The following is an 11702-nucleotide window of genomic DNA, read 5'->3' as shown; positions in this document are numbered from 1 at the left end:
TCTTATATGGTCTTAAGGATTTGGCTCAACCTCATAATCCCACATGAACGATTGCATCTGGAAAAAACGGCTGTGGTGCATTTTAAGCAATTTGCTTTGAAGTTTATCTAAATTGCTGTAAGGTATTGAAGTTCTTGATCTGAGAACAAACTGTGGTTTGGACTTTTGTTTGATGAAAATCCTTTGTATTCTGACAAGAAATAGGTGCGTCCAAGTAACTTTTAAGCTTATAATTGTACAAAGAAACAAGAAAAAGTCTTGCATAGTGCTGTATCGTGCAAAATGAGAATTATTCGGATTTATTGAGCATTTCCTATGAATTCATTGGAGATTCCAGCGTATTGAGATTTGGGACATTTCGGGCTTACGTTCGAAAAAAGGTTGTATGGATTGAGACAACCTTTGGACTGAAACGTTAGTGTGTCAATACCTTATTTTCTCTAACAACCTTTATACGAATGCCTGATGGCCTTAAGAGAAAATGTACAGTCTTTTGAACTTCATCACGCATTATTAAACACATTTAAGATGGCATTCAAACAAAGTTGTGGGAGTTGGAAGCATACTGTGATATTTTTGTCAGCTATTTTCTTGAAGGTCGTAAAAAAGGCAATGTATAAAGACAGCAATGTTACAAATATACAGCTGCAGGTATTTGTAAGGATGTTGTCAAAGATGGCAGCGTAGTAAGACAAACCTTTTGGTCTTATACAAACTTGATCAGGCAACGTATTTAGGAAACAAGATTTCAGTTTTTTTAACTTCAGGCATTCGTACAGAAAGCACGGCGTAATAAACAACAACATATTAATACAGCAACTTTCAGGCTCACAATCTTTATCAGGCATTCATAAGAACGTTGCATAAGACAGCAACATATTGAGACAGCTACATTTTGAAGGTCCTTGTTGTCTCAATAAATCTACGTATGAATATATAAACTTTATGTCTGCCATTACCAATGTCTAACTCACCTGCCTTTCTCATACTGAAAAAAAATTAAACAGAACAAATAGTTCTTGTGATGTGAAGCATGTTTTATGACCTCCTCAGAGATTGTATTTGCCCATAGTAGACTTCACAGATGAGATGCTTTACAACTGTAACCTCAGCAACACAAACCCGTGTAGCTTCAGGCAAATCACACACATTATAGGCCCATTGCTGTCTACAGCCAATCAACACCAACCTTAAAGTTGCCCATGGGTGTTAACTAGTTCTCAGTTTTGAGAAAAATAAGGTCTACACTCTGGCAATAACAACTTTTTACAGTTTCTTGGCTTCACTTGCTAATTGCTTAAATGTGATCGTGCATATAAATAGTGGCTAATGTTTTCAGCCTTTCTAAATCTGTTGGCTGGATCCTTGATGTTATCAAACACTAACTGGATTGCATAACCACTTGGAGTGGATTGACATCCACAACAAAGAAATACCTGATTTAGGCAATCACAGCATGTTGATCATGTTTTGCGGCTCATTTAACCTCTCAGAGTCTTACGAAATATCACAGTGCTTGATTTCATGAGGCCCGGGACAATAGTTTTATGGGTGAACCGTAAGTCACAGGCCCTTGTCGTCATCCTCCACCGATGATTATGGTCATGGGAATTATTGTAAAGTATTGATTAGACAAACGTTATCTAACCATCTCCATTTGTAACACAATAACAGACTTTTTTTTTACAACGATAACTGATTTTTTTCTTCTTCAGACATTTACTAATGTAACTTGACAAGTACAAAACATAGAGCGAGAGTTGGAAAGATATACTGATAACAAGAATGAGAGAGAAAGAAAAAATTATCCCAATATTATGTCACCCTCCAGCCTTCAATCCATTGCAGAGAACATCCTGTGGAGAACGTTGGCTGTAAAACAAGGGACTTTCTGTTAAGACTCATTAAAAAAGATTTTATCTAAATGTATCTCCAATAATATCACAGGCTAAGGACAGAATGTGTGATTGTTCTTCATACAGTCTTGATGAATGCCCTGAGGGATTGAGGAAACTATACTTGTGTTTGCTGGATTGCATGCACTTGAAAAAGGTCAAACAGGCACAAGAGAGGAAGAACAAATTCTGTAACTCGAAGCGGCAAGAACAAATATTTTTGCTGCAATTACGATGCAAAATAGTGTGGTCACGTGGACAACACAGACACTGGCCAACCTACTTCCACACTCCACAGCTCTTACATAATGGCTTTCTAATCACAACGTTGGAAGACTTCCAACATGGCCTCAAATAACTGCAGGCATTAGGTCATAAATCTCTTCATCAATGGTTCATCAAGTTCTTACATCGAAGTGCATAGTCTTAATGTACAGGAATTATGCAGTACATAACAAAAGTTTTTAGAAAAAGATACGAATAAAACAACGAAAACAAACATTATTTTACTAAGCAAATTGATTGTTAGATCATTCTTCTAGAAAATACAGTAGTTGATATATGTAAACTGAAGTTTGGTCTCTATGGGTAGCCATATATACCGCATGTTTTGGTATGGCTGAAACGCTGTGTTGATCAATCAGCAACCAGGACTGGAACGGTTTTCTAATATAAGATAAATTAATTTGCATAATGAAATAAAGTTTTATAGGAGCAATATGGCATTCAAGGCCATGGTGTATTATGAAATTAGCCCTAGTTCCTGACATGATATGATTCACACTATGATTATATAGTGTTCTATATTATATTCACTTTGTATACTATATTCACAATATAATACAGCCTCACACACCTTATTGCTTAATAAAAGTCATGCAGGAAGGCTGTAAACCTGTGCTCGGTCAAATATTGTTCTTGCATAACTAGGAGGAAGTCCAAAACCCATAATGAGAATAACCAACTATGACTTGTTCCAGAACAAACCTTGATTATGCAAGCAAAAACAAGCTGTGCTTTTAAGAAATACTGCAAATGTTTTATAATCAAAACCTAAGATTTGGTTGAAATGTGTGGATTGGGCCACTGCCTTGCATATTGAATACTTAGTCTTTGTACTGTGTACTTGACCGGGGAGTCATTTCATGGAGCCAAATGGACAAACAAACAAATGAAAAACAACCAATGACAGCAAAGGTACAAAAAAATTTGTTTGAAATGAGAATGCTGATCAAATAAACACAGAAAATTCAAATGAAATGAAAACTGTGTGTCACGGAAACTTTTGAAATGGCGAAATGAAATAAGGAATTACAAGAGAAACCCCAAGTGTAATATCAATATCAATAGTGAGATAAAAAAGAAGACATTTGTAATAGTACTGGGCAATGTTGTGAACCTCAATTTGACATGAAGTCTCTAGGTAGCTTCTAGCTGTCAGGAGAAGATCAAGAACTTCTGCAGAGCTCTCCTGATCTGTGTTTTCTCCTCAGGCTTGCTGTCTGGAATCATATCTGCACTGTGTAATGCGCTCAGGTGCACTTCTGGTCTCTTGTCTCTGACGCCCTGCAGCCCTGCCTGGGTCACGTTCCGACAGAAGTCCACCCTCACCTCTGTGAGACTTTTACCGTGGTCCACCACAGCCTGGAGGACGGAGTCAGTCATCCGAGCGCAGTTTTCTAGACTAAGGCTATCTAGCCTCCTGCAGCTTTGTAGCACGTCGATGACATTGTGATCCGTAATGTGTCCGCATCCAGACAGAGTCAGCGAGACTAGATTCGGACACCTAAAGAAACAAGAAGCAGAATTTCTCATACTATATGACAGAAATAACAAGTAATATTTATGATTTGATAATAATACAAAAGAGCGATATGCAGTGCATACATGTGTGCTTGCTATTTGTCTGGAAAAATAGATTTGAATAGTGAATTATCGAGTAACGAACAAGTGTCCGTTAAAGTGTGTAATTTCTGTGCTGCTATTTTTCAAACAGGTTTCCCTAAACACTCCCTTTGCATGTGAATGGTCAATTAAACTGATAGCCCCCCTCCCAAACTCATGCTATTGGTTGATCCCGTGTTGCTATGCAGGCTGGTCGGGATTTTCAAACAAATAGCAATGTTTTGAAAGCACCACAAAGACTGTGGGATTCAACATACAAATGACTATTCCAGTGGTCTCTGCATATTATACTAGGATAGAAGTAATTAAAGTAATGTAAAGTAAAGAAAACATTGTGTGACATAGAACTTAAGTAAATTAATAATTTGCTACGCTCATATTAGAAGCGGCAAAACCATTCAAACGTTTTCTGAACGATCCCGTCATGCCATTGGTAAAACAAAAACTTAGCTCCGCCCCCAAATCAACCCCATTGGTTGAGTCAGTGTTGCCATGTCTTGCTCAAAATAAATGTTTTAAAAACGCCACAGAGGATTCAACAATGACTAACTTGCACTTGTACACTGTACATTACAGTTGGATAGAAGAAAGTAATTTAACGAAAAAAGCTGCATTGTGTGGTACAGAACTTAAGAAAATGATTCATCTAATTGGTTAAGATCTTAATAATAGCACAGCATTATAAATAAAATCAACAGCATTCAAGCAGGTTTCCTGAATGCTCCCCCATCTGCCATTGGTCAAACAAACAGAGATCTCCGCCCCAAAACTCACCCCATTAGTTGAGCCAGTGTTGCCGTGTCAGGCTGGTTGGAATTCTCTGTTACTGTTTTGAAAACAGAGTACTTTTTTTGGGGGGGTGGAGGATAAGTTAAACATCTTAGTTAGTATTGCCATATTAATCATCTCAGCATGTCTTGACATATTAATCTGGAATCAAAGAAAGTATTTTCATTTTTTTAAAAGACAGCTTTAAGTGACTAGACAGTGAGAAATATGATAAGAATTTCACAAATGTAAACAGCCGCCAAAGATTAACTGGCTGGAAAACGCACTAGTTTACTGCATTGTGAATGCTTTTTAGTCCTCGGGGGACACATGAAGTGGTAGACTGTATAATAAACGTGCCATGCTGTCAAAAACTGTAACTCAAAACTGTTTAGGCAGTAATTTATGTGGCACCACCAGGCATTTGCATGGTATTATACCAAGCATACCTGTAGCATAACAAAAACCATTCCCCAAGTCAGTGTTTGCGGCATCAGCTGTTTTTGCCACATAAACACAGCTGGTGCTCTTGTAAAATCGCACCAGCTGAAAGCCGAGCCATTTCCCATGCCCACACCAGTGAGCTCGGGCAACAGGAACCTTCTGTACTGGCTTCTGGAGAGTGGCCCTTCTGTGTGTCCGTGTTTCTCCTCTGCTGCAGCCTGCTGGTGGACTCACACTGGGTCAACACTCACACACGCTCACATGGAGCGAGTTAATGGCTGTAGCTTTGAGATGTCATTCACGTTTACTGATGCAGATTATATAAACTCTTACATAATCTTACCATTTAACCACATGTGAGACCGGCACATTCCAGCCGCCTGTAAGTGTAATGCCCCAATAACCCTGGCCATGGGGCAGATCTCACGCTACACGTGCCATTGCTTTCATCATCACAGACGGCCATCTGTGACACAGACGGTCTGATAAAGGGATCAACGGGAGAGGAAGGATGAGACAGGCTCACAAGAATTCGAAGCCTCAGGGATCGGTTGGTTTGACAGTTTCTGCTGGAGCAGCTTTCAGCCATTGTGTTTGAGCGGGAGGAGTTTTCAGAGCTGGCCAGATGAAGTAAACACACTAGATATATGCGTCGCATCATCTCCGGTTACATAAGCACGTCTTCCTCTCGTGGCTCCGCCCTTCTCTTGTGCAGATGTTTAGTTTGCTTTGTTTTTTTTAAGCACAGATTTCCATCAAACAGGCTTTTTTGGTTTTGTAATGAAAAATTAACAAAGACTCAACTAAGTCTTATTTTACTTTGCTTCTGAGAATGAGGCTGGGTGTGAAGGTTTCTCCATGAGGATATGGCCTCTATATACATCCCACACGTGGCAGGACGTAGGCGTATGGCGATTTACCAGGAATTCAATCTAACGCTTTTTCTTTGAACTCAAAGAGTCATCACAGTGACAGTAGTCTTCCTATAGGCTAATGTCTCTCTCGGGACACTCTGGAGGGTGTGTCTAGGGCCAAAGGACTGAGTCTAGAGACTTATTTTCCCTGAAGCGGCAATAATGATCGGTCTGCGCCAAGAACATCAACAGAAAAAGTCTCACACAGCACATGGATGTGGTCAGATGTAGTTACGTTCTTTATTTTCTTTCATTTTTCATTTCTATTAGCCTGTTTGGATAAATGGTGTTATTCATCATGTGCAATATCCATAACAAATTATTTGTTGTGGAGCCAAAAGTCTAAGCCATCAAATCGTTGAAACGATTTTTTTAGTCTTAGCATTTTTGGCCATGAAAATTTCTGAATTCGGTTCTGAATTTTAGTGGACGGCAACAGTAAGTTGCACTAGGTGTTCAAGAAAGAGAGAGAAAGCAATGTTTTATTTGAAGAATAAAACTTAGATCCCTACTTGAACTTAATAACACCAAGACTTCCTATTCCCACTGTTTTATAAAAATATCCTGCAGCTGAAATATATTGCCACAATGGCGTCAGTCAGTGTGTGTGTCTTTGAGGAAAGTGAGCGAGACACACACACGTGCACACACAGTGCACAGTGACTGTGACGCACATGTGCATTCCACCCTCATCAACAAAGAACTGATTGTAGGCTCCACCTGCCAATGCAAATCATGAGAGGAGAGCGCACAAGGGAGGGACTTCTTTCTGCTTCTCTCCAATTTCATCATGTGTTGCTCTTTCTCTGGTCAAGGGACAACCATCGTTATGCTGATGAACCCCTAAAGTAAACTTTTTTTTTTTTTTTTTTTTTACCCCTAAAGAATCCTCTCAAGAACCCTCAACAACCATCTTGAGTTGCATTGGATCTTTGGAGAATTGTGTTCCCTGATGTCATAAGAGAACCTTAGAATGATCTGGTTCTTGTGTTCTAATTCTTTAGACAAACCAAAAAGTAACATGCTGATCTGAAGAAACTATAATGAACATCAAGAACTTAATCATCAACAAGTAACCATACAGTATAGCCAACTCAAGAACCCTAGTGATTTCATAATGTGTCGTTCCATAAATCTCTGGTCAATATACATCCATATTCACACTTGTCTTTCATTCTTAAAAATAAAGAAAGAACGAAATAACCTAGAAACCTGAGACTGACCTGAGGAACCTATAATGAAACATAAAAAAATAATAATAAAGTCGGCATGAAATCAAAATTGACACTATTGACTTTGTTAGCGCACATTACGAGTCTTATGGTGAAAAAATAACCAGCGCAAGTCAATAGAAAGAAAGAAATTGGTAATCTTTAATCAAAATCTGAATCTTTGCTTCAAATCTGGATTGGCGTTTCTTGTTTGATGCCGTTTTCTCATGTTTCTTGTTAAAAACTCCCCTCCAACCATCAGTCTGCTATGAGCAAGGGATGGAGAGGAGGAGCGCTAAAATAAAACCCCAACCTCTATCAAATATTCAGTTTCACTTGGAAATACATCACAACACTGAAGTAAAGTCAGTTGCAACTTCCAGTCCACACTGACTTTAACCTCCAAAAAAACTTTAACAACCACCTTGAGTTGACTAAATGGTTCTTCAGAAATTAAAGAGTTATTGATGTCTCATAACACATTCTTCAGATCAGTTCAGGCAAAGTTTGGCTCTTTTTCTGAGAGCAATGCAGAGAATTACTGAAGAACCTTTTTTTAAGAGCTCTGTCAAATCACAGTTTTTTTTTCTTTTTTTCTCGTGAGTGAGTTTACAGTGCAAAACAGCAGCGGGAGAAACCGCAGAGCTCCATCATGTCTCCCGTTATTATTGGCTGCCTGGAAGAGGCTGTACAGATCTGCCCTTAAAACTCCAGAGGGTAATTCAGCTGTGCACTGCATGCTACACCGCAGACCTCGTGTCAGTCAAAACTTGAGGCAAACTACATTCCCAGCCTCAGCACGCTTCGAACGCAAGCCGCATCTATCGGTGGAAGACTGTGATGACGTGCATGCTTGAGGCTAAAATGTGTTTATGATGAACTTTTAAGGAATGAAGGTTTGAGTAGATCCCCATTAGTCAGACACTGGTGGAGTTAAATGGCTACGGGAGGAACATTCATGCTGAAGTAATTTCAAGCTTTCCACCATTGATGTCGGTTCCTTGAAAAATATCACGCTACATCCTAATGTATCTGTGATCCTCAAAAACAAGTTTCTGAACGTTCTGTACTCATGTAAATCTTTTCAACCAATAACAGAACCTGGTGAATGAGTAATTTGCTGCAACACACAAGAAAGTGGGCCAGTGTTGTGTTCTATTCTTTCATACATTGAGTGACAGTCCCACAGCTCCCTGTTGACTGAGGGCCTGCGGTGTGCCTGTAGCTGTGGAGTGATGGGCCAGTTGTTGCAGGCAATGCGTGAAATTTTCCAGTTGGTGTCTTTGTTTCCATTTAGAATCTTTTATGTAGAGATTTTATTTATTTATTTAAGCCAGCACCTTTATTTAAGCCAAATTTATTAAGCACCTTCGTAAACCAGATTAATTCATAAACATTGAGTTGTGATTTGTTTTAAAATAGTTTCAAGATTTTGCGACTTGACAGAATTTGTGAGAACTAACTCTTCATCATTTACTCCCTCATGCTTCAAACCTGTATGACTCACTTTCATCTGTGGAACAGAAGTTGATATTTTAAAGAATGTTCATTCTACTCTTTTCCCATACACCAAAAGCAGTATGAAGTCTGAAGGAGCAGAACAAAATCAGCATGACACTGAAACTGCGTTTCTTTCCAATTGTGAGCGAAGAGGATTCTTGAATGAGAAAGAAAATGTAGGGCATGACTTGATTTTGTCCATCTGGAATTGATTGGATCGTAATTTTGCTAATTTCTGCAATCTCATGTAAAGTGATAGAAGTGATGATGTTGTGAGAGTGAGGGGATGATTTTGATTAAAATTATGCGCACAGATAAATCATTCATAATAAACACTGCAACATTGCGTTAAAAAAATAAGAATTGTAGGCTTCGATTTTATGCTGACTTTACGGACAATTTTCCCTCCACCACAGCTTTCAAATCTCATTTGCGCTTGTGCATATCAAACTTGACAAGTCATGATAGGGTATGAAACAAAAATCAAATGTGATTTGGTGTCACTGATGTAAAACTTGTCTTTATGCACTAAGTTTGAATATATGCAAGTGCAAATGAGATTTAAGCGAAAACGAAAACGACTAAAATGTTGGTCTGTTCGACACACAAATCGATCATATTGCTTTTGTATGGACAACATTTACGTTAATAATATTGTGATTTTTGCACTATTTGGAGCTTGACAGAGCTCTGCATATTCTTCTTCCAATGTTTGGAATAACATGAGGATGAGTAAACGATCACAGTAACTTAATTTTGGAGTCCTTACTTTTAAGGTTACTTCATCTGTCTAAATATATCAGGGCAGAACATCTGCCTGTCCGAGATCAAGTCAATGACAAAATGAATGTTGATGCCAAGATAAACAGAAACACTCACATGTGGCAAACACGCTCCAGGAAGTCACTGACGAGGCTCTCGTGCTTTCTGCAGAGGTCTCTCTGGAACGTGGTCTTCATCCAGTCCTCGATGTTGCACACTTTGACCCTGCTCGAGTGCCAGCACACAGCCAGGTACCTTAGCGAAGAGCTCAGAACAAAGTTGTCCCTCCTTAACTCGCATGGAGACCTGAAGTGAAGTAGCGTCCACAGTTGCGGGTCCAGGAAGACCTGTCTTAGTCGTACGCAAGTCAGGGACAGGCTGCGGCGACTGTCCTTGTCTAGGTACGAAAAAAGGTGCAGCAAACACTCCTGATCTAGTTCTGTGAGATGCATAGCAAGACTGAAGACAATAACAGGCCTGCTAACAACCACAAAGCAACGAGACAACGACGAGTCTTGTGTGGCCTGGATTGGTGATTCTCCCCCAGACTGTAATCTAACTGAGGTCTTGCACATATAAGGTCGTAAGGAATGGGGGTTATTTTGGGAAGACCGCTGCAGGCACGGTCAAAAATGGAAATGTGTGAGGCACATGGACCCTCCCGGTCCATCTGTCTCTGACGCCTGGACAGGAGGCAGTGTCAGGGACGTTTAGAGTGTGGCAGCTTTTCTGTTTATCACTTGCAAGAGGCTTCATTCAGCGCCTTGCATCTTTAGGGATGGCGAGACACTCTTCTACACCGAGACCCCGTTTACTCCTGGTTTTGCTTGCATTTAGGTTGATAAAAGACGACACTCTAGGCATGTTTACACGACAAAGATGTGCTAAAAACAGAAAAGTTATTCCTTCGCGTTTTTCACATAGAGGCGACAATGTTGTCAAATCGATCCCCATTCACAAGGATCCGCGAAAACGACTAAAATCGCTGTATTATTCATGCCAGGCCACTAGTTGGCGATATCACTTTGTAAAGAAACACTAAACGCTTCTAGACTTAATACGTAATACGCATGTGCATAACCGTTTTCACAAATTCACGTTTTTATAGTTTACACAGAGACGATAGTGGTATTGTTTTCAAAAACGTGCGTTTTCAGGCCCCCAAAACGCCGTAGTCAAAATGCATAAAAAGTTTTCCGGTTTTAGTAGAAAACGGTGTCGTGTAAACGGCCCCTTAAGGTGGTCAAAGAAAACATTTGCCCATTTATCATGTTACTCACTTGTGCTCGGGTCGACCAAAAAACAGGTATAAATGGGCCAGAGATTCTGAAAAGGTTTTTCCAGCAACTGGGATTTTAATAGACAAAAATGGCAAAAAAATAAGATGATAATGAAAAATAACAATGACTGGACTGGTATCAAGACCTTATTTTGCTACGAAATGCTTTTGATAGTTATGGAGAGACAGGATGTGATAGGAGAGAAGCAAGGGGAAAAGGATCAGGACATATTTTGACTTGAACTCGAATGGTTCCTGAAGCAATGTGTCAGAGCGCAACCCACAAGACTAAGGGTACATTTACACAACAACGAAATGCTTAAAACAGAAAACTTTTTCCTTTGAGTTTTCTGCGTACAGACAGCACCATTGTCAAAACAATCCCCATTCACACTGATCCACGAAAATGAATCCATCCATTAGATGGCGATGAAACACTATAGACTAAACACGTAATACGCATGTGCATGACGTCATCGTCTTCAGAGATTCGCGTTTTTGTTGTTTACACTGAGACTGAAATGCAAAAGTTTGCGTTTTCAGACACCCAAAACGCTGTTGTCGTGTAAATGAACGGCCAAAACGCATAAAGTTTTGTAAACAACCCATAGACTCCAGAATTGCATTCCGTTTCCATCTTGCATTTACACAAAAGCCTCTCCAGTAATTTGTCCTCAAATTTCCAGAATTTGAGTGTAAACATAAGTCGCCTTGTTTTCAAAATTTTCAGTGAAAAGTTATAACATACCTGACTGAATATGAATATATTTCTAACAATACTGCAGATAAACTAATTTTGCGGCACCAAATGAAATGACAAAGATTACGATGCGCCTTGTCATCTGCCATTGGTCAGCCAAACAGATACCCACACCTATCTTACACCATTGGTTGAGACAAAATTGCTGTGTCAGACTAGTCAGAAGCCTCAAATAAACAATGTTTAGGGGGGGGGGAAGGAAGGCATTAGTTTTTGGCAACATGTCAAAAAGAAAGTACAGAGTGAGCTGCAGTCCTGCACGTT

The 11702-nt window shown here is 39.5% G+C and overlaps 1 protein-coding gene across 1 annotated transcript; it reads right to left on the bottom strand.

Moving 5' to 3' along the window:
* Nucleotides 1-274: 274 nt before the first annotated feature.
* Nucleotides 275-9978, bottom strand: fbxl22 (F-box and leucine-rich repeat protein 22). Its single transcript, XM_081356293.1, has 2 exons — nt 9517-9978; nt 275-3681 (listed from the first exon to the last, which is right to left on the bottom strand). The coding sequence occupies exons 1-2, from the start codon at nt 9972-9974 to the stop codon at nt 3333-3335; spliced, it is 807 nt and encodes a 268-aa protein (XP_081212419.1). The 5' UTR covers nt 9975-9978; the 3' UTR covers nt 275-3332.
* Nucleotides 9979-11702: the final 1724 nt, after the last annotated feature.

This window comes from Scardinius erythrophthalmus, assembly GCF_964197995.2.
Source record: "Scardinius erythrophthalmus genome assembly, chromosome: 24".
In the NCBI taxonomy this organism is placed as follows: domain Eukaryota; kingdom Metazoa; phylum Chordata; class Actinopteri; order Cypriniformes; family Leuciscidae; genus Scardinius; species Scardinius erythrophthalmus.
The sequence above is the reverse complement of the archived record's forward strand: the minus strand, read 5'-3'. Positions and strand labels throughout refer to the sequence as shown.